This window comes from Cetorhinus maximus, chromosome 2 (genome assembly GCF_964194155.1).
Source record: "Cetorhinus maximus chromosome 2, sCetMax3.hap1.1, whole genome shotgun sequence".
Taxonomy (NCBI): Eukaryota; Metazoa; Chordata; class Chondrichthyes; order Lamniformes; family Cetorhinidae; genus Cetorhinus; species Cetorhinus maximus.
Genome location: NC_135880.1, coordinates 124,873,107 through 124,896,894, shown reverse-complemented (window position 1 = coordinate 124,896,894; position 23,788 = coordinate 124,873,107). Strand labels below are relative to the sequence as shown.

The following is a 23,788-nucleotide window of genomic DNA, read 5'->3' as shown; positions in this document are numbered from 1 at the left end:
TCCCGATGATGTAGAAGTGCTGAGCTGGGGCTGCTACAGTCCATGTTTTTTTTAAATGCTCCCAACTCACTGGTCTTCTCCCAAGCCTGGAAAGTGGCAAGCAGGAGAATTTTTTTTTAAATGGTTGTAGCAGCTCCAGCTCGGCACTTCTGCACCATGGGGACTCTCGTTTCCACAACATTGGAGCTCTGGCTTTGGATCGGATCTGGGTCTTCAAACGGAGAGGGAAGTTGCAAGAGGGTGAGTCAGGAAGCAGGAGGTTCGACCAGACAGTGGGTCGGGGAGGGGTGGAGGCCACAACTCGGAGGGTTGGGGAGAGGGCGAGACCACAACTCGGAGGGTTGGGGAGGGGGGGATCTGCAGGGACCAGGAGGATCAGGGAGCGAGAGTTTCAGGAAGCAGCCTAAATACAGTTTTAACATTGATTCCTATCGGAACCAATGTTTCACTTAAAGTTGTTACACTGAAAGTCATGATTTTCAGAAACGCAACCACAGCTTTAAGTGAGAACTTACTGCATTATATAGCACTGTGAACCAAGACTAACTCAGCATTGCATAGGCAGAACTACAGATATAAACCAAAATTATGAAAAGGAACTAGCACTTGAGATAATTTTTAAACTACACCTTTAAAATACAAAATAAAATGTACTTATTTAAGCTCAATGATGCAGCTGTTTTATATAAGCCTATCCTTTGACTTGTATTTTAATTAAATGAATTTAAATACTGAAATGTTCAGGTATTTTCTAGAGTTAAATGCTGTTGCTGAGTTTTCTGAATAAGGACATCCCGGCTCTGGAGAGGTTATAGAACAGAACGGCTAACCTGACAGGGATTGGGCTACCTGAGCTATGAGGAGAGACTGAGGACTCTTGAAATGTTTACATTGAAAGAACAGTTTGTATTTATGTAGTGCCTTATCTGATCTCTCAAAAACTTCTCAAAGCACTTCACATACTTCAACTACTTTGAAATACAAGGATTGTTCTGCTGTGTCTGTTGGAGAAAAGAGAACTCAAGGCAGACCTGAGAATCTTAGAGGAATAGATAAACAGAACATAAAGTATTAACACAATACAAGAAATTACAGGAGGACATTAATAAACCTGTAGAATGAGCAAATGAAGTTCAACACAGATAAATGTGAGGTAGTACATTTTAGTAGGAAGATTAGGGAGGTCACTTGTTACTTGAAAGGTGCAAGTCTCGGTGGGATGGAAGAACGGAGGGATCTCAAAGTGCAAATATATCAATCACTAAGGGCAGAATTTTCTGCCAGTCGGACGGTCGGGCCCGACCCAATCTCCAGCATGTGGGGAGCCGATCCCCACTAGAGAAACGGGCCGCACCGCCGTTTTACGTGGGCGGGCCAATTAAAGCCCGCCCAGCGTGACATCTGGCGGGAAGCGCTATGCGCTTCCTGTGCAGGTGGGGGGGATTCCCCAAAAGTGAGAGTGCGCTCTTTCACGCACGCACACGAAAGAGTGCACATCTCCCTGAGGCAAAGTGCTGCCTCAGGGAGACCGCTTCCACTTTGAAAAAGATTAAAAATAGAAAATAATAAAATTCCCTAACATGTGCCCCTCATGTGACAGTGTCACATGAGATGGGACATGTTCATAATTTACACTATAACTTTATTGAACTTTTTAAAACCCTGCATGAAACCTCATCCCACCGGTGGATGAGGTTTCATGTTTTTTCTATTTGCTGCTGGGGCTCCTAGCCTGCCCGCCAACCTTAAGGTTGGACAGGCAGGTCCTTTAATTGTTTAAATGATCCTGTCAATGGCCGCAAGCATTACCCAGACCTCCCTGTCGGTTGCCATTTCAACACTCCACCCTGCTCTTATGCCCACATGTCCGTCCTTGGCTTGCTGCATTGTTCCAGTGAAGCTCAACGCAAACTGGAGGAACAGCACCTCATCTTCCGACTAGGCATTTTACAGCCTTCCGGACTGAATATTGAGTTCAACAATTTTAGATCATGAACTTTCTCCTCCATCCCCACCCCCTTTCCGATTCCCCCCCTTTTTTTTGTGTTTTCCAATAATTTATATAGATTTTTCTTTTCCCACCTACTTCTATTATTTTTAAATGTATTTCCATCCATTGTTTTATCTCTACCTTTTAGCCTTTTTCGATTCCTTCACCCCACCCCTCCCCCACTAGGGCTATCTGTACCTTGCTTGTCCTGCTTTCTACCCTTAATTAGCACATTCCTTAGATAATATCACCAACTTCAACACCTCTTTGTCCTTTTGTCTGTGACATCTTTTGGTTATCTCCACCTATCACTAGCCCTCTATCCAGCTCTACTTGTCCCACCCCCCTTAAACCAGCTTATATTTCTCCTCTCTTCTATTTTTACTTAGTTCTGTTGAAGGGTCATTCGGACTCGAAACATTAACTGTGCTCCTCTCCGCAGATGCTGCCAGACCTGCTGAGCTTTTCCAGATATTTTTGTTTTTGTTTTGGATTTCCAGCATCTGCAGTTTTTTGCTTTTATTCTGTCAATGGTCTCAATTGGCCATTGACAGGTCGGCGGGCCCGCAGCTGATTTTGCTGCGCCCCCGCCTTCCTGAAAATTTAAATGGGGCGGGATGATGTCGGGGGTTCTGCCTAACATCATCCTGCGCCATTTTACGCGTCGGCGAGCGGGCCCCGCCCCCCGCTCGCTGACGGCAAAATTCTGCCCTAAACGTTGTGCCATAGGTTCGCAAGGCCTTTAAAAAAGCAAACCAAGCACTAGGCTTTATTTCAAGAGGGATCAAATTGAAAAGTAGGGAAGTTATGCTAAACCTGTATCAAACCTTATTCGATCACATTTAAAGAGTACTACATACAGCTCTGGTTGCTACACTATAGAAAGGATATAGAAGCACTAAAGCGGGTACAAAGGATATTTATAAGGATGATACCAGAAATCTGTGGGTGTACATATCAGAAAAGGATGAACAGGCTGTCACTTTATTCTTGAAAAACGAAGGCTTAGGGGTGACCTAATAGAGGTCGGTAAATTATAAAAGGTTTTGAAAGAGTGGATATAGAGAGACTGTCTTCTTGTGGGGAAGAGCATAACTAGAGGCCATCAATATAAGACAGCCACCCAGAAATGCAATAGGGAATTCAGAAGAAATTTCTTTACCCAAAGGGTGGTGAGAATGTGAAATTCACTACCACATGGAGTGATTGAAGCAAATAGCATTTAAGGCAAAACTAAACAGTTATATGAGGAAGAAAGAAATAGATGATTACCATGAAAGATTTAGATAAGGAAAGATAGGAAGAGGCTCAAGTGGAGCATAAATACTGGCATAGACTGGTTGGACCAAACGGCCTGTTCCGTGCAGTATATCCTATGAAATCCTACAGCTACAAATTCTGTAACTAAAGGACATAGACCCCTATTGAAAAGAGAAAGATGAATAGGCAGTCAAGAGGAATGGTAGGTAACCTGTGTCGGTATGTGCTGGAGGCTCCGATGGTCTCTACCTCTCAATATTAGGCACTAAGCCTGAAGCTAGGAATTTGTGAGAAATAAAGCAATCCGATGCATGAAAGTACACTGGTGAGCTGCACTACCATGCTGGCTCTTGTTTATAGTAGGTGTACTTGGACAACTTTTCATGGTTGAAGACTATTGGTGCTCTGGAGATGTATGCTTTTTTTTTTAATATCAGGTACAATATTTTCCATCCTGTAAATGTGCTGGATATACATATTGTCAGTAAACCTCCCGCTCTCCTAATTAATGTTTTCCTCTCATTTGGTTGTTCTTTCATCATACGCCATTCCTGGCTCAGGAGATAGTCAGCCTTGGCCTCATGGTGCTGCTAATTTTTTTCTCTAATTAGTTACTTGGAAATATCTGTTTAAAACTGTTCTTTTGAAAAGCTAGCCAAGTGCATCTGGGGAACTATTGAAGCATACCAGGTTCAAGCTTGACATTTACATTTCATTTCTTTTAGATGCCAAATAAAGATTCACTGAGAAAATATTAGGTTCTTGTTCTTTTGAGAATATCGTATAATACTATTCGGACCTATTTAATTTATGCTGGAAATTTCATTAGCATCTAGCAAAAAAAATTAGAAAAATACAATTACGCTATCAACAGCAAATTTCAGAAAAACCTAATGGTGCCATAGAAAAATATTGAAAGTGACACAAACTGTTTAATATTTATGACATCTAATCTAGATATTGGTATTTATATCACATTATAATTGAAATGTTTTATTTAGTTAACAATTACATACAAAAGTGAAAGTACGAAAAAAGGCAGGTACTTGGGTCTAAAAATGTATTGACATCGAATTGGGAGCCAAGCTCTTTAGTTATTGATAAACCTATATTAAAATAGATTGGACAATATTTTTTCCAAGATAATCTTCACGAAATGATTTTAAGGTCGGTTATTCCTAACTCACTGTTCTATTACCAACATAACAACAGTAACAACACTATAAAAGTAATTTGTTTGTTGTGAAGTGCTTTGGATGTCCTGAGGACATAACTGTTCTTGCAAGTTCTTTCTTACCGTCTTCCTTCCAGACATTTTTTTTTTATTTATTAAAGAAAAGGCTAAATACAAGACAAAGGATACTTGAAGTGCTCATGTGTTTAATTCAAGATGGAAACTCATTTCTAGAAAAATCCTATTGTGGAGAAGAAATTTCTGTTTTAAACTTACAATTTAGTTACACAAATACTCACTATTTTGGGTCTTAAACTGAACTGCCCATGTCAGCATCAAGCTTCCATCAGTTAAACAGAGCTGTAGAATTCAAATTTGACCAACGTTCTCTCTTTTCTCTTTTTATCCCTTCTTTCTTGTACTCTCCATAAGCGTGTGACATGCTGGTGTGTGGTTGTGTGCCAGCAGTCATCTGATCCTTCATCCATTGGTACCTTCTTTATTCGTTAATCTAAATAGTCAGTATTGGCACAGTTTTGAACCGTGAGGGATCGTCACAACCGATTCTCATTCTTTCAACCAGCATGTGCATATTTTTCAGAAGGGATTATTGGACTTTGATTAGCAATGGAATCATGGATGATACTACCCCCTCCCTAACTCAGGAATAGTAAATCCAATGGTAGCACCTCACTGCTACCCAAGATCAGACAGAGCAAGGATTGCATTTGGAAATTTGAGATCTGTGTGACTCAGTTTTACACATGTGGTACACTTACTACTGACCTAGAATTACTACCTAATTGGCTCCTGGCTAATTAGCCATTTGTAAAAGTGAAGATCATGTAGCCTCATGCTTCCATTGTTCCCAACAGTTCCATGGTTATTCGAGACCTGACCCTACGGAGTGCAGCAAGTTTTGGTTCTTTTCATCTGATACGTCTGCTCTACGATGAGTATATGTTTTATCTGGTGGAGCACAGAGTGGCTCAAGCTACTGGTGAAACACCCATAGCAGTGATGGGAGAGGTAAGAATTTTAAAGGCTTGAAACTTTGAAAACAGTCTTTTCTTGCTATTAACTTCAAAACTATTCTGCAAATTTCTGTCACAAAAATATCTGAGCATGTTTAGTGGTTCCCTAAAGAAAAACCCTCTATAATACCCTTTTATATCTATTTGAATATCTTCATATTTGTGCCGTGATGATTTACACACAAGTAAGCTCAAGTATAAAAAAGAGCCATGGTGCTTATACATACCTCCATCTTCTGCCTATAATGCTAGAGATTTTTTCAATGTTTTTGCCCTTCTTCTTTTTCTATTGGTTTTCTTTCTACTACCTCCTACTTTTAGGATGATTTCCAAGTTATAAGAGTTATGGAAGTGGAATTACACAAATAAATAAGAAAAATAAGTTTTTATGGTATTTTACATGATTAGTAAAGGAATTCCTGTTTTTTGGTCATCTATAGAAGGCAGTTCACCATTAGCTTTTCAAGGGCAATTAGGGATGGGCAATAAATGCTGGCCGAGCCAGCAACACCCACATCCTATGAATGAATAAAAAATATATAGAACTTACCAGGTCAACTATAATGCATACACCATAAACGTGGAAAATCTGAAATACTACAGTTGTTACGGAGACAGAAGGGGCAAGCCCATGAAGGGATTGAAACATGAAGGTGAAAATTTGAATTGTTGGGGAACCAGGAGCCAATGTAGACCAGCAAGGACAGGGATGATGAATGAGCAGGATTTGATGTGGGGTAAGAAATAGGCAGCAGAGTTTTAACGAGCTGAGGTTTATGGAGGGTGCCAAACAGGATGCCAGTCTGAAGGTGACTGGAATATTTGAAACTGGATGTGATAAAGGCTTAGATGAGAGTATTGGCAGCAAATGGGCTGAGACATGGATGGAGGCAAGTGATGTTACAAAGGTGGAAGTAGGTGAATGTGATATGGGGTCAGCATCTCAGATCCATCAAATAGGGTTGCAAACAATCTGGTTCAATCTGAGGTATTGGCCAGGAGAGGGATAGAGGCAATGGCAAAGCTATGTGGTTTGTGACAGGGCTGAGGATGATAATTGCAGTCTTGTCAAAGTTTAATAGAAGAGTTTTTGCACCACACCCAGGCCATGATGCCAGATAAGAGGCTGTGAAGAGGTTGGGACAAACAGAGGAGCAGCAGAAATAGTGTCAACCATTTACATTAGGAATAATAACCCCAACACTAAGGTGGCGATTGTGGAGACAGGACTGAAGTTAAGTCTGCTGCATTAATGGGCTCTGGCTGGCAGCTCCCAGTGAGGGGGTTGGGGGATGTGAAGCTAAAAGGGGAAGTTTGATCTTGGAATGGGCAGAGTGGGGGGTGCCTCTATGGGCGCAGGTAACTCGCAAAGGAGGTGCCCCCTCACCCCCCTTTCTCTACATCCGCTTGCCCAGTTTAGTAACTGAAGGTATAACCTCTCCTGTCTATCAGGGGTCACGTGATGTTTTTGGAGGCTCCGGCCAATGAGCCCTATGCGCGGGCAATCCAGGAGGGCGGGGTTTCCTGACAAGGGTCCTGATTGAGCATGTAGCATCTGAATAGCTCTCTGTAATAAAGTTTATCTGTTTCTTGTTGAAACCTGTCCGGTCCGTCAAGTCATTACATTTGGCGACGGGGGTAAAATAGCTCTGATGCTGCACCTCGCCTTGTTACCGTGAGTACATCAAATCTTAAGAAAAAGGAAGACTACTCACCAGTCATGCCACTCTTCAGCAGAATCAATCCTTACGATGTGACTATGGAAGACTGGAGCCAGTATGTAGAGCACTTTGGTTTTTATTTTATAGCGAACAAAATTACCGCAGAGGAAAAGCAGAAAGCCATTCTTTTGAGTGTATGTGGTAGCAAGACGTACAATTTCATCCACAGCCTGATGGTCCCGAAGGTGCCCAATTCTTAATCCTTTAATGAATTAGTGGACCTCATGAAAATGCATTCCCAGCCGAAGCCAACCCATAATAATGCAGCAGTTTAAGTTTAATTCCAGAGTTAGGGCCCCGGGAGCGTCCATCGCAACCTATGTAGCAAAGCTGAAGCAGTTGACAAAACACTGCAACTTCGGGGACACACTAAATGATATGCTGTGGGACTGATTAGTTTGTGGAGTTCACGATGACGCCATACAACCCTGTTTACTTGCAATCGATTTGAAGCGAGCCCTGGGAATATCCCTTGCCATTGAAAGTGCTGTGAGAGACTCGCAGGCTTTGCAATACATGCAACATGGTGCCGTTCTTTATGTGGGGCAGGAACCTACCGCCAGACGTGGCATGAAACCCAGAGACGCAGCAGCGAAGCGAAAGGCAATGTCCACTTTTAGAAACATGAAAATGCCTAGTGGAAACACTTCAGCAGCGACTCCAAGGTTAATTTATTATAGATGTGGGGTGACCACGGACCGGACACCTGCAGATTCAAGGAGGCAGAATGCAATTACTGCCATAAGAAAGGTCACGTAGTAAGGCAATGCTGGGCAAAGTCGAAACAGCCCATAAAGCAGCAAACCAACATGATTGAATTGAAAAATACAGAAGAACCTGAAGCAGCCGATAGCGACATCAACATCTATTCCCTGTATAACATCACCACTGTAAAAACCAAACTTATCACTGTCACAATCCAAGTTAATGAAAGGCCACTAATAATGGAGGTAGATATGGGAGCCTCAACCACAGTGGTGGGAGAGCACACATTGAAACACCTAAATGAAGGTGCCCAGCCACTGAATGTGGAGCAGACTACTGCTAAATTGAAGACATACACTGGAGAATCTATACAGATAAAGGGCATCGCCACAGTACCAGTGTCTTATAGATAACAGACAGTTCAGCTTCCAGTGATAATAGTGACAGGAGAAGGAACCTGTCTTCTGGGCCGAAACTGGTTACAGAAAATCAAGCTTGACTGGTCTGAAATATTTCACCTGATAACAGGAGGAGTTCCTGAACTGTTAAGGAAATAGGACAGTGTATTTTGGGGCAAATTAGGTAAGTTAAAAGGCTTGCAAGCAAAAATATATGTGGATCCTCAGGCGACACCACGTTTCCTTAAGGCCAGACCTGTGCCGTATGCGTTGAAGGAGAAGGTGGATTCAGAACTGTGCCTGTTAGAAAAGCTGGGCATCTTCCAACCTGTCCAATTCTTGGAATGGGCAGCACCCATAGTTCCAGTTGTTAAGCCTGACTAAACCATGTGCATTTGTGGGGACTATAAATTGACCGTAAACAAGGCAGCAAAACTAGATAAGTACGTAATTCCAAGGATAGACGACTTATATGCGAAGCTAGCTGGAGATAAATCCTATAAAAAATTAGATATGGGCCATGCTTACCAACAATCAGAACTGGATAGCATGCCTAGAGGATATGTGACTACCAACACACACTGGGGTTTTTATCAGTATACTCGCCTATCCTTTGGAGGTCTGCATGTGCAGTCTTCCAGAGGACAATGGAGAGTCTTTTGCAAGAACTTCCCTGAGTGGTAGTATACCTATATGATGTTCTGATCACAGGGTCAACTGAGACCGAACACTTGGCCAACCTGAAGGAGGTGCTAAGAAGACTAATGGAAGCCAGTATATGATTAAAGAAAGAAAAATGCACATTACAAGCGCCAAGTGACTTACCTGGGTCACAGGGTGGACGCCATGGATTTGCATCTGGTAGAAGAGAAAGTTAGGGCAATCAAAGATGCACCTTCACCGTCCAATGTAACCGAACTTATGTCTTTCCTGGGTATGATCAATTATTGTAGCCGCCTCTTGTCAAACTTATCAACAGTGTTAGCACCAGAATGCTTGTTGTTGAAAAAGAATCACCGTTGGTCGTGGAAGTCACAACAGGAAGAGGCCTTCGTGAAAGTAAGGAAACTGCTGCATTCATTGTGCTTATTGGTACACTACGACCCATCAAAAGAATTGGTATTAATATACAATGTTTCTCCTTAAGGCGTAGGAGCTGTGTTTTCTAACAGAATGGAAAATGGATCAGAAAGGCCCATTGGCTATGCCTCGAGAACCCTCTCCACAGCCGAGAAGGGTTATTCCCAGCTAGAAAAGGAAGGTTTATCAGTGGTATTCAGAGTGACGAAATTCCACCAGTACCTGCATGGACAACATTCCACCATTGTGTCAGACCATAAACAATAGGTTTAATCAGTGAGGATAAGGCCATTCATCCAATAGCGTCAGCAAGACTACAATGTTGGGCTTTGATATTACCTGCGTATGAGTATACTTTTATGCACCATCCTGGTTTACATATTGCAAATGCAGACGCACTGAGTCATTTCCCGTTACCAGATAGCATTGTACATGCTCCAGTGTCACAAGAAGTTGCGCTAGTTTTGAATTTCTTGGACTCTTCGCCTGTGTGTGCAAAGCAAATTAGAAATTGGATGAAGAGAGATCCAATTTTGTCGAAAGCTAGAGACCTTGTTTTGCAAGGGTAGTCAAATTCATCTGTATCTGAAGAGATGAGACCATTCCATGCCCTAAAAACAGGGCTAAGTTGTCAAGATGGAATCTTGTTGTGGGAATCAAGAGTCGTCGTCACTTTGCAAGGAAGAGAACCACTCTTGACAGCTTCACAGTGCGCATCCAGGCATATCAAAGATGAAAATGCTTGTGCGAAGCTATGTCTGGTGGCTCGGCATTGACAGTGACATTGAAAACAAGGTCAAGCATTGTCTTCATTGTCAGCAACAACAGAAGTTTCCTTTTTCAGCTCCACTGCATCCGTGGGAGTGGCCTTGTCGACCCTGGGTTAGACTACATATTGATTATGTAGGACCATTCTTAGGTACCATGTTTTTGTTGATTGCACTTGCACATTCTAACTGGATGGATGCATACGAAGTCAGATCATCTACATCGAGTGCAACTATCGAGAAGCTGTGTCATTGTTTTAGCATACATAGCCTACCAGAAATCATTGTTTCTGATAATGGTACAGCATTTACCAGTACAGAATTTCAGAGATTCATGAATTTAAATGCAATCAGACATATTAAAACAGCCCCTTAGCATCCCTCATCAAATGGTTTAGCTGAGGGAGCTGTGCAAACTTTCAAATCTAAAATTTTTATTTATTCATTCATGGGATGTGAACTTCGCTGGCTAGGCCAGCATTTGTTGCCCATCTGTAGGTGCCCTTGAGAAGGTGGTGGTGAGCTGCCTTCTTGAACCGCTGTAGTCCGTGTAATGTAGTTACACCCACAGTGCTGTTAGGGAGGGAGTTCCAGGATTTTGACCCAGTGACAGTGAAGGAACGGCGATATATTTCCAAGCCAGGATAGTGAGTGACTTGGAGAACTTTCAGTTGGTGGTATTCCCATCTACCTGCTGCCCTTGTCCTTCTAGATGATAGTGGCCGTGGGTTTGGAAGCCTTGGTGAATTCCTGCAGTGCATCTTGTAGATGGTACATGCTGCTGCTACTGTGTGTTGGTGGTGGAGGGAGTGAATGTTTGTGGATATGATGCCAATAAAGCGGGCTGCTTTGTCCTGGAAGGGTTAATGCTTCTTGAGCGCCGTGGGAGCTCCACTCATCCAGGCAAGTGGGGAGTATTCCATCACATTCCTGACTTGTGCCTTGTAGATGATGCACAGGCTTTGGGGAGTCAGGAAGTGAGTAACTCATCACAGGATTCCTAGCTTCTGACTTGCTTGTGTAGCCACATTGTTTATATGGCTAGTCCAGTTCAGTTTCTGGTCAATGGTAACCCCCAAGGATGTTGATAGTGGGGGATTCAGTGATGGTAATACCATTGAATGTCAGGGGCGATGATTGGATTCTCTCTTGTTGGAGATGATCATTGCCTGACACTTGTGTGGCACGAATGTTACTTGCCACTTGTCAGCCCAAGCCTGGCTATTGTCCAGGTCTTGCTGAATTTGGACATGCACTGCTTTAGTATCTGAGGAGGTGCGAATGGTGCTGAACATTGTGCAATCATCAGTGAACATCCCTACTCCTGGCCTTATGATGGAATGAAGGCCATTGATGAAGCAGCTGAAGATGGTTGGGCCTAGGGCCCTATCCTGAGGAACTCCAACAGTGATGTCCTGGAGCTGAGATGAGTGACCTCCAACAACCACAACCATCTTTCTTTGTGCTTGTTATGACTCTAAACAGTGGTGAATTTTCCCCCTGATTCCCATTGACTTCAGTTTTGCTCGGGCTCCTTGATGTCACACTTGGTCAAATGTGGCCTTGATGTCATGGGCAGTCACTCTCACCTCACCTCAGGAGTTCAGCTCTTTTGTCCATGTTTGGACCAAGGCTATAATGAGGTCAGGAGCTGAGTGGCTCAAACTGGGCATCAATGAGCAGATTATTGCTAAGCAAGTTCCACTTGATAGCACTGTTGATGAACCCTTTCATCATTTTACTGATGATCGAGAGTAGACTGATGGATTGCTAATTGGCTGGGTTGGATTTGTCTAGCTTTTTGTGTACAGGACATACCTGGGCAATTTTCTCCATAGCCGGATAGATGCCAGTGTTGCAGCTGTACTGGAACAACTTGGCTAGGGGCGTGGCAAGTTCTGGAGCACAAGTCTTCAGTCGGAATATTGTCAGGGCCCATAGCCTTTGCAGTATCCAGTGCCTTCAGCCGTTTCTTGATATCACATGGAGTGAATCGAATTGGCTGAAGGGTGGCAACTATGATGCTGGGGGCCTCCAGAGGAGGCCAAGATGGATTAGCCAATCGGCACTTCTGGCTGAAGATTGTAGCAAATGCTTCAGCATTATCTTTTGCACTGATGTGCTGGGCTCCTCCATCATTGAGGATGGGGATATTTGTGGAGCCTCCTCCTCCAATGAGTTGTTTAATTGTCCACCACCATTCACAACTGAATGTGGTAGGACTGCAGAGCTTAAATCTGATCCATGGGTTGTGGGCTTACTAAGTGAAGAGGTTATCAGAAGGTACTCTAGAAACTCGACTTTCCCGCTTTCCTCTCAGATATGCCACATTCGACTACAGGTTCTACACCATCTGAATTATTGATGATCTGCCGCCTAAGTACAAGGTTAAGCCTGGTGTTTCCAAACTTAGAGGGGAAGGTAGAGCAGAATCAGAGTAATAAAAAATTGAATCACGATATTCATAGCAAAGCTCGCACATTCACTTTAGGGGACACAGTATTCGTGCAGAATTCTGAAGTGAACCTGTTTGGGTTCCTGGAACCATTGTCTCAGAGACTGGTCCCTTATCCTTCCAGGTGGAAGTGGAAGACCAAATTGTTCGAAAACACATGGACCATATTCATGTTAGAGAGACATTCCAATAACCACCTATTTTGCTTGTGATTAACGTCGAACCATCAATCCCTGAGGTGACAGATCGACCTAGAATAGACATGCTCTGTACTCTCTCAGATGTCTCTGTAGAGTTGCCTAACCCTGAACTACCACTTTCTAATGATGTATCTCATGCTGCTGTTCCTGATCAGGTCGATCCCGTGGAGGAACCTCAAGTGGTAGAGCTACGCTGCTCTAACCAAATAAGGAAAGCACCCCTGAGGCTTAATGTTTAACCACTTGAAGTTATATATATGTATATGTTGTTGGATATTCAGATGTACTCTATATATAGAAACTGTAAAAAAAAACTAAAGGGGGAGGAAAGGTAGTAACTGAAGGTATAGCCTCTTCTGCTGTTTATCAGGAGTCACGTGATGTTCTTGGAGGCTCCGACCAATAAGCCCTAAGCACAGGTAATCTGGGGGGTGCTTACTGACAAGGGTCCTGATCGAGCATAGAACCATAGAAAAGTTACAGCACAGAAGGAGGCAATTCGGCCCATCTTGTCCATGCCAGCCCAAGGACACCCAGGTGCCCTTTCTAATTCCATCTTGCTGCACTCGGCCCATAACCCTGCCGCTTACAGCACTTAAAGTACAGATCCAGGTACTTTTTAAACGAGTTTAGAGTTTCTGCTTCTACCACCAACTTGGGCAGCGAATTCCAGACACCCACTACCCTCTGCGTAAAAAAGTTCTTCCTCATGTCCCCCCAACACCTTCTGCCACTTATCTTGAATCTATGTCCCCTGGTTCTAGAATTCTCCACCAAGGGAAACAATTTTATCCTGTCCGCTCTATCTATTCCCTTCATAATTTTGTACACCTCAATCAAGTCACCTCTCAGCCTTCTTTGTTCTAAGGAAAATAATCCCAACCTATCCAATCTCTCCTCGTAGCTACACTTTTCTAACCCTGGCAACATTATTGTAAACCTCCTCTGCACTCTCTCCAGAGCTATTACGTCCTTCCTGTAATGTGGTGACCAGAACTGCACACAATACTCCAGTTGTGGCCTCACCAGTGTTTTATACAATTCCAACATTATATCCTTACTTTTATATTCTATACCTCTGCCAGTGAAGGAGAGCATCCCATATGCCTTCTTTACAACCTTGTCTACTTGAACTGCTGCCTTTAGGGACCTGTGTATTTGTGCGCCAAGATCTCTCACTTCATCTACCCCTCTTAGTATATTCCCATTTATTGTGTAATCCCTGTAACTGTTTAACCGCCCTAAATGTATGACCTCACACTTCTCTATGTTAAAATCCATCTTCCACTTTACTGCCCACTCAACCAACCCATCTATATCGTTTTGGAGATCATGGCTATCCTCTACGCTATCCACTACTCAGCCAATCTTTGTGTCATCTACAAATTTCCTAATCGCGCCCCCCACGTTCACGTCCAAATTGTTAATATATAACACAAACAGCAAGGGTCCCAACACTGAGCCCTGCGGAACACCACTTGAGACAACTTTCCATTCGCAAGGGCATCCATCGACCATTACCCTTTGTTTCCTGTTACAAAGCCAACCTTTTATCCAGTTTGCCACATTACCCTGAATCCCTTGGGCTTTTACTTTCCTGACCAATCTGCTATGTGGGACCTTGTCAAATGCCTTGCTAAAATCCATGTACACAACATCCACTGCACTACCTTCATTAACCCTTCTTGTCACTTCCTCAAAGAATTCAGTCAAATTTGTGAGGCAAGACCTTCCTTTAACAAATCCATGCTGACCATCCCGGACTAGTCCATGCCTTTCCACATGACAGTTAATCCTTTCTCTCAGGATTGATTTAACTAATTTGCTCACCACCGATGTAAGACTAACTGGCGTATAATTGTTTAACATTTCCTTTGATCCCTTTTTAAACAATGGAACTACGTTTGCATTTCTCCAGTCCTCCAGTACCTCCCCTGTATCTAGTGAAGATTGGAAAATCGTCCTCAGAGCATCTGCTATCTCCTCCCTGACTTTCTTCAGCAGCCTCGGAAACAATCCATCTGGCCCTGGTGACTTATCAACTTTCAAGGATTTCAACCCTTCGAGTACTTCCTCTCTCTTTATGATTATCCCGTCCAATATCCAATATCTCGCAGTGTTCCTCCTGGACTACTATATTTACATCCTCCCTTTCCTTTGTAAACACGGAGACAAAATATTCATTCATATGCATATAGCATCTGAAAAGCTCTCTATAATAAGGTTTATCTGTTTCTTGTTAAAACCTGTCTAGTCCTTCAAGTCATTACACCCAGTAAAAGCTGCCGAGCTACCCGCTTGGCATGGACCTCCCCTGTTGTAGTTAAAATAGTGACAGGTCAAGATAAAGTAATTAAGTAACCATTAACTGCACAATTAAGGGCCTCAATAGGTCCAAGGGTGGACAGGGCATCCATGCCTCTACCATCCCACATAAAATTGAGGACAAATTGGGAGCAAGTGGTCTGGCAGCATGCAAGCCATATACTGCATTTTATGAGACCTTCACCTTCAAACACATCAGTTAGGGGAGCATAAAATTCACCCCAGCAATTCACCAAGGCTGCTTCAACAGCACCTTCCAAACCAGTGACCTCTTTGACCTAGAAGAACAAGGGTGGCAGGCACGTGGGAACACCAACACCTGCAAATTCCCCCCCAGGTCATATATCATCCCAACTTGGAACTATAACACCATTTCTTAACTGTCACTGAATCAAAATCAAGGAACTCATGCCTTGACAGCACTGTGGTTAACCTAAAGCACTTGAGCTCTAGCGGTTCAAGAAGGCGTCTCACCACCACCTCCTTAAGGGTAATTAGGGATGAGCAATAAATTCTGACCTTGCCAGTGATACCCACATCCCATGAACAAATCATAAAAAAATTATGTTTTTCTTACAGCTGTACTGAGATTTGAGACTCATAAATGTAATTTGTTTTTGTTTCAGTTTACCGATCTCAGTGGTTTGTCTCCAGTAAACATGGATAAAGGTAAGTAGGTGATCTACGTTAGTAACGTATTGCACCGGTAAAGTCACCACTGTGCCTTTTTTCAAAATGTCTCTCCTTCACAATTGTTACCATTGGTAAATTTAGATGCAGTTGCATATTTTACAAACTTTAAGCATTAAAATGTCTGCATCATTTGTATGTTCAATATACACAAAAAAGCAACAGCAGAAATGAATTAGAAATATGATAATAGACTAACGACAATGATTTACAGTTATTCTTTAACAAGCGTGAAATGTTTATTATTCACAAGTGCCATTAGCACAAACAATTTGTACCAATTGTTTTTGTATGTAAAATAACCAAAGTAGTGTGGTGTTTGTGGGTTGTTTATTTCATCTTATGGCTATCAGTGGTTTCTTTGATGTTATTGTCAGAGATGATTTCGATTACCTGATGTATACATCAGCTCACCAATATCAATGATGTCTATCAGTTAACTTTCTCAGTTAATTGTTTATTTAATTCTATTATTGATACGTTTTCAAAGATTTCAGGAATCTGGGGCAGAATTTTCTCCCCTGTTGTGGGGAAAGTTGAAGAGCAGGCGCACAGAGGCGCACCTCCAATCGGCGGCCCCAATTGGGGGTGCGCTGCCATTTTATGTGGGCGGGCCAATTAATGCCCACCCAGCGTGATGTCTGCACGGAAGCGCTATGCGCTCCCTGTGCAGGCGGGCAGGAATCCCTAAACCCGAGAGTGCGCTCTTTCGCGCATTCGCACGAAAATTCGCACGAAAGAGCGCACTCATCTCCCTGAAGCTAAGTGCTGCCTCAGGGAGATTGGTTCTACTGTAAAAAAAATATTAAAAATAGAAAAAAAAATCCCTGACACATCCCCTCATGTGACAGTGTCACATGAGTTGGGACATGTCCATAACTTTTAAAAACACTTCAATTAAAATTTTAAAAACCTACATGAAACCTCAACCCGCCCGTGGATGAGGTTTCATGCTTTTTCTAATGCCCGCCAGGGCTCCTGGCCTGCCCGCCAACCTTAAGGTTGGACGGGCAGGTCTATTAATTAGCTAAATAACTCTGTCAATGGCTTCAATTGGCCATTGACAGGTCGGCGGGCGCACAGCTGATTTTGCTGAGCCCCCCGCCTACCTGAAAATTTAAATGGGGCGCGGTGACGTCGGGAGTCTTGCCCAACGTCACCGTGCGTCATTTTACGTGTCAGCAAGCAGGCCCCCCCCGCCCCTCGCTGACGGGAAAATCCTGGCCCTGGTATACGTAATTTTTCTTGTTTCAGTGGATAATTGTTATGGTGTATAGACAATGGATGCTGATTAAAATCATAGAATGTTGCAGCACAGAAGGGGGTCATTTGGCCCATCATGTTTGTGCCAGCTCTTTGAAAGAATTATCCAATTAGTTCCACTTCCCTGCACTTTCCCAATACCCATGAATGTTTTTCCACTTCAAACATTTACCCAATTCATCTTCGAAAGTTATTATTGAATCTATTTCCACCACCTTTTAAGGCAGTGCATTCCAGATCACTGGAGTGAGGAGGGTTCATATGAGCGGAGATTTGGAAAGTTAAAGAAAAATTACAAGGCAATAGTTCAGTGTAATGATACAGCTAACGGTAACCAGAGTGTGATAGGAAGGAACAGAGCATGCAGACATAACATTGCACCAGCAAATAAGGTCAGAGTAGGGAAAGACAGGAAAAAGACAGAATTAAAAACTCTTTATCTGAATGCAAGCAGCATTTGTAACAATATAGATGAATTGATAGCACAAATAGAAATAAATGAGTATGACATAGCCATTACAGAGTCATGGTTACAAGGTGATCAAAGCTGGAACCTGAATATTTCAGGGTATTTGGCATTTTGGAAGGACAGGAAGAAAGGAAAAGGAGGTAGGGTAGCTCTGTTAATAAATGATGAGATCAAGTGAGAAATTATCTTGTTTTGGAAGGTCAAGATGTAAAATCAACTTGGATGGAGATTAAAAAAAAAGCAAAGAAAATAAGTCACTGGTAGGAGTAGTCTAAAGGCCCCCTAACAGTGACTACACACTAGGAGAAAGTATACATCAAGAAATAATGGGGGTTTACAAGAAAGGTACTGTAGTAATCGTCGGTGACTTTATTCTTCACATCAGTTGGACAAATCAAATTGCAAAGGTAGCCTAGAGTTTGAGCTCATAGAGCATATACAGGAAACTTTAGGCCAATTAGCTTAACATCTGTCATTGGGAAAATGTTGGAAACCATTATTAAGGAGGCAGTCAGTAGCAGATCATTTAGAAAATCATAATATAATTAGGCAGAGTCGACATGTATTTGTGAAAGGGAAATCGTGTTTGACAAATTTGAGTTCTTTGCAGGTGTGAGAAGCAAGGTGGATAAAGGGGAACCGGTAATCTAGTGCACTTGGATTTCCAAAAAGCATTCAGTAAGGTACCACATAAAAAGTTACTACACAAGATAAAAGCTCATGGTGTTGGGGGCAATATATTAGCATGGATAAGAGGGTAGGCTAACTAACAGGAAACAGAGAGATGGGATAAAATGGGTCATTTTCAACTTGGCAAGCTGTAACTAGTGGGGTGCCATAGGGATCTGTGCTGAGGCCTCAACTGTTCATGATCTATGAATCAATGAATTTACAATCTTAATGAAGGGACAAATTTCATTGTGGCCATATTTGGTGATGATATATTAAAAACAGACAGTAAAAGCTTCCATATAAAAAGAGATAAGCTAAAGTAAGCATTGGTCCCTAAGAGGATGAGACCGGAGAATTAATCGGAAACAAGGAAATTGCAGAGATTTTGAACAAGTATTTTGTATCTGACTTCATGGTAGAAGACTGTTATGAGACAGCCTTTTGGTAAAGCTGTGTTATTTAAAAATCACTCTTTAAACAACTGTCATAACCTATATTTTAAGTGATATGTGAGATGCAACCCTAAATTCAGGAATCAGACCACCAGTTCTCGAAAGGTTTTATATTAAACTAAATGAAACATTTTATTAATTCACACAAATTAAATATATACACATGGCTACAAATTACTATTATCATAACTTTTAACAAATTCCCAAACTAATCTTTATTAAGTTAACAGCAACCCATAGATTTTTAAGCAGACACCAGGCAAAGCATTTACAAATTCAAAATGAGGTTCCTTTCACTTTGGTTCCTTGCAGACACAGTGGTAGGCTTACAGGCTTTGACCTTACATTGCCTCTGCTCTGCACACACGAAAACTACTGAAGTTATACCCAGCACAGCTCATTGAGTGTAAATTCTCATTGTATCACTAGCCTTTTTGACAATAAAACCACTTTCATATTACCAATTTTATTAGTAATATAAACATATTGCTTGGTCTCTGCTAGCTAGTTGCCAGATTTCACTCACCTTCTTGAATACTCTATTCCAAAAATGCAAATGCACTCTACCTCTCTTGCATCTCAAAACTAGTATGCATCAAAGCACCCAGACTAGCTGGCTTTAATCCAATTAAGACACACCCACAGACTAAACCTCTATTTTAAAATAAAAATATTTTCCAATATTATAGACATTAATAGCTTCAAACAGGACACAAAAAGCATCCCAAGAATAGGAGAAAATCAAGAGGCAAAAGGGATGGAGGAACTTAAAACAATCACGATCACTAGAGTAAAAATACCGGGAAAACTAATGGGACTTACTCTCACAAGTCCCTTCGAGATAGGTAGAAAAGCTTGAGAGGAGGATACAGAAAGTCTGCAAAGGATATAGATAGGTTAAGTGGGTTGACAAAAATTTGGCAGATGGAGTATAATGTAGGAAAATGTGAGGTTGTCCACTTTGGTGAGAAGAATAGAAATACAAAATATTATTTAAAGGGAGATTGCAGAATACTTTGACATTCCCCATTATCCCAAAAAGAACATGGAATTACAGCAATTAATTAGGAAGGCAAATGGAATGTTGGCCTTTATTGAAAGGGGGATGGAGTATAAAAGTTGGGAAGTCTTGCTACAACTGTACAGGGCATTGATGAGACTATAACCTAGAATACTGTGTACAGTTTTGATCTCCTTACTTAAGGAAGGATATACATGTATTGGAAGCAATTCAGAGAAGCTTCACTAGATTGATTCCTGGGATGAAAGGGTTGTCCTATGAGGAAAAGTTGAGTAAGTTGGGCCTATATATATTGGATTCATAGATCGTGAATAGTTTAAGAAAATGAGAGGTGATCTTATTGAAACTTTTAAGACTCTGAGGGGTCTTGACAGGGTAGACACTGAGAGGATGTTTCCCCTCGTGGGGAAATCTAGAACTAGAGGACACAGTTTAAAAATAAGGGCCGGGATTTTCGGCTCCCACCCGCAACAGGTGCCATAGGCGCATGTGAACAATATCCCCAGAGCATAAAAATCCCCAGAGCAAGAAAACAGGGTCCCATCATCTGCTCTGAACTTCAATGGCGGAGCGTGTTTCCCGATCCACAATGTCAGGAAAGCCATTTGAATACATTTAAATCTTATCAATACTCATTATAAAGACTGCTTGCCGGTATCATCTCCCCACGCTGGATCAAGAGGTCACATTGGCGCTTAATTAAACTGATGTGTTTCACGATGGCATACAAGCGATTTGGACCAGGTGAGGAGCACTTCACTCGTGACTTCAAGGTTTGTTCACCTACCTTTCATCGCGCAGCACCTTAACTCAGTGCCGGGCTTCGCAGGCAGCAACACATCGCTCTCCGGGAGGGTATCACAGGCAAAGTTCTACCTACCAGACCAGCAGTAAGGCAGGGGTGGTGTAGGAGGTGCCGCAGGGCAAAGCCTCCACCGGGAAGAGGTGAAAGTGGCAAATGATGCACTCCGACACGTGACTAGGTGGGTGCAGGTTGGAAGCGTCCTCTGTCCTCTGGGCCAGAGTGGAGAAGAGTGTCTTAGAGAGAGTCATAAGCGAGTTAGGGCCAGATTGGAAGATGGCAAAATGACGAGATGCTGAACTTTACAGTGCTGACCTTGCAAGGACTGTCCCTGTCCTAGACAAGGGTGAGGGAGGGCATGGTAGTAAACTGTCGTTCATGCCCAGCATGTTGTGCGCAGAGTAGAGTGTGGTCGTTGTAACAGGCACCTCATTACCACGGGTTTCTGGGTCAATAAAGGGCTGCAATTGGCACAATCAGTCAACGTAAGCTGTAGACGGTTAAAAGGAATTGTAGGGCCATTCAAAGGTTTCATGGGGGTGGAGGGAGGGTGGGCTCACTATGTAATAAGGGTCGCAGAGCAAATCTGCAGCTAATCTGCCAATGGAACATAGGCACATCTGCCTCAGTGCATGAACGGTGTTACACAGGGATATCTCCCACAATCATCATTGGCATAAAGCTTTGGAGGGAAAGGCTTGAGAATCCTTGGAGGGATAGAAACCTGAACATAATGCATTCCCAGGAAGATGGCAGGGATTACTGCACTCACACAAGGGAGGATCCAAACTGGTCTGGTAGTGAGGCCTTAGAACCACCATCTTGCAAATTGAAGGACAAAATTAATCTGAGGAATAGCTCAGCTGGTGAAGGCTCTGAGGGCCATTTGGAGGATTGGTGCACTGCAAAGTGACACCAGCTGAATTGTGTGTCGCCTAATGAAGATAGATGGACACCTGAGACTTTTTAAAAAATTATTCGTTCATGAGATGTGGGTATCTTATTGCCCTTGTTCAGAGGGCATTTAAGAGTCAACCACATTGCTGTGGGTCTGAAGTCACGTGTAGGCCAGACCAGGTAAGGATGGCAGATTCCCTTCCCTAAAGGACATTCGTGAACCAGATGAGTTTTTAAGACAATCAGCAGTGATTTCATGGTCATCATCAGACTTTTAATTCCAGATTGTTGAGTTCAAATTCCACTATCTGCCGTGGTGGGATTCGAACCTGGGTCCATGGATTACCAATCCAGCGACAATACCACTATGTCAGCACCTCCCTTAGGAGCCATTCAATGAAAATGCAGGGAATCAGGAGAGTGAAGCAATGAAGTGTATTCATGTGAGATTAATAACCAGCCATGGCAGTAATAGAACTCATTGCTTTAACCCCTTGTTCTTAGCTTGCCAATTGTCCACAGCGATAACGAGGTCTAGACCATTTAAGCAACTGGGCAAGCACCAGATGTGTCTTTAAAGCAGGAGATCACAATCTTGGCACTGTCAGGCTCACATATGAGAAGTCTCAGAGCCACCTCCAATAATTACAGTTCCCAATGAATATTAGACCTCATGAGGATCACAGAGTGTAGTATGACCGTGCAGTGATTGAGGCTCCCAGCACCTGGCCAAACAAATCACATAGCAGCCAGTCATGTCAAGTGGGGCGGGGGAAAGGTGTACCATCAAACATTCCTTCCGCTTAGCCACTGATAGATGCCACCAATTCCTACACCGACGAAGTGCAGCTCCTGGCACAGTGCAGGACTATTGTCCTGGACCAAGTTCTCCATGGCGGCCACCATCCTACCAGTGTTGACCTCAGTGCATTGGCATGCCGGCGCTATAATCTCAGACTGAACGCAAATGAACTCCTCCATCATTCGTTGCAATCTGTGCAAAGCAGCTGACTACCCTTCCTGATATTCCCTTGACTATCACTTAAGCTCCACAAAGTGCATTCGGACCGAGTCCAGAGGCTCGTCATCAGAATCAAACTCAGCAGAATCCTGGTCTGAAGCAGCCCTGGTTACCTTGGATGTCCCTGCCTCCACCTGCTGGGGACCAGATTGTTTGCTATGCTCACCAGATTGTGACCCCCCCCACCCCCAAACCTAGGCTACCCTAGAACTAGGTCTCCCCCGAAGTGTGTATTTCTGCACTGGTGGGGATGTGGGTGAGTGCTGTGACGGATCTTCAACAGTGCTGTCCTGTTCTTCGACCTCCAAGTGACCTCAGGGCTGGAGATGAGGGTCTGGCTGGTTATTGTCCTCCGACGCTTTCCAGAGGTGCCTGTGAAAGAAAGTAGAGATTACGTAAGCATGATAAGCGACTGGAAGATAGCAGAATGGACTCACAGTATGGTTGTTTGAGGGATGAGCTGATGCAGGGTCCTCACTTGGGGTGGCACCCATCTCACTGTTGTGTTATGACCACAGCCGGTGTTAATTGCTGCACAAACCAAATCCCAGAGGGAAAATTGGCTTACGGGCCATACCCTTTTTCACTCTATTCTGAAAACAAGATGACGACATACCAATCTCAGCAGTAAGAAGTCCAATTACACTTTTGGGATTTTAAAAATTAAAAGTAAAGGCTTTATTAACAAGAATAAAAGAAAACTTAAACACACAAGATTACAGTTACATAATTAAGGTCGGTCTTACAAAACATTTCCCCCAAAAGGACTCTCCATTTGGTCAGACCCACAGGTAAACATCATTTAGGCAATACTCCCTTATAGATATTTATCTATACAAAATCCAGTAATATTACCCAAGGCAAAATTCTGTAGCTTCGATAAAGGCATACCACATGACCTCTTAACTCTCTTCCATTCTGCTGTGGAATCCAAACTTCAGAATAAAACTGCTTTTTGCAGCCCAAGACTTTTCTGGCTTGACTGGTTGGCTGGTTCAAATGGCATCTCCTCCCAGCCCAGAGCTAACAGCTTCCCAACTCAGCTCCAGCTGCTACCTCAATACCTCAAACAGCTCCAGCTGTTACCTCAACAGCTCAAACAGCAACTCTAAAATACCTTTTTTCCTCTTTCATCTCAGGTTCCATTGTTTTCTCACGCCTCTTTGAACTCCAATCCTTCCAAATATAAAATCTTTCATGTCTCTATATTGTATTTGCTTTTGGGTCAGTAAAATATAATATCCCCACTATTGTTGATCTATGAAACTCCTACAAGGCTCAAACTTGTTTCTTGTCGTCTCTGACTCCCCTTTGGTATTCAAACAAACTCTCAACTTATCTAAAAATGCAAATGTTAGTTCTAATCCATTTATTTGTACCTCAACCTAACAC

At 42.8% G+C, this 23,788-nt stretch overlaps 1 protein-coding gene across 1 annotated transcript in view; it reads left to right on the top strand.

Moving 5' to 3' along the window:
• LOC144697377 (transcription factor RFX3-like) overlaps positions 1-23,788 on the top strand; it is a 433,584-nt gene that overhangs the window by 398,548 nt on the left and 11,248 nt on the right. The window contains exons 18-19 of the mRNA XM_078569355.1: positions 5,300-5,453; positions 15,736-15,778. Coding sequence (XP_078425481.1) covers positions 5,300-5,453; positions 15,736-15,778 — 197 coding nt within the window. The remainder of the gene's footprint in view (positions 1-5,299; positions 5,454-15,735; positions 15,779-23,788) is intronic.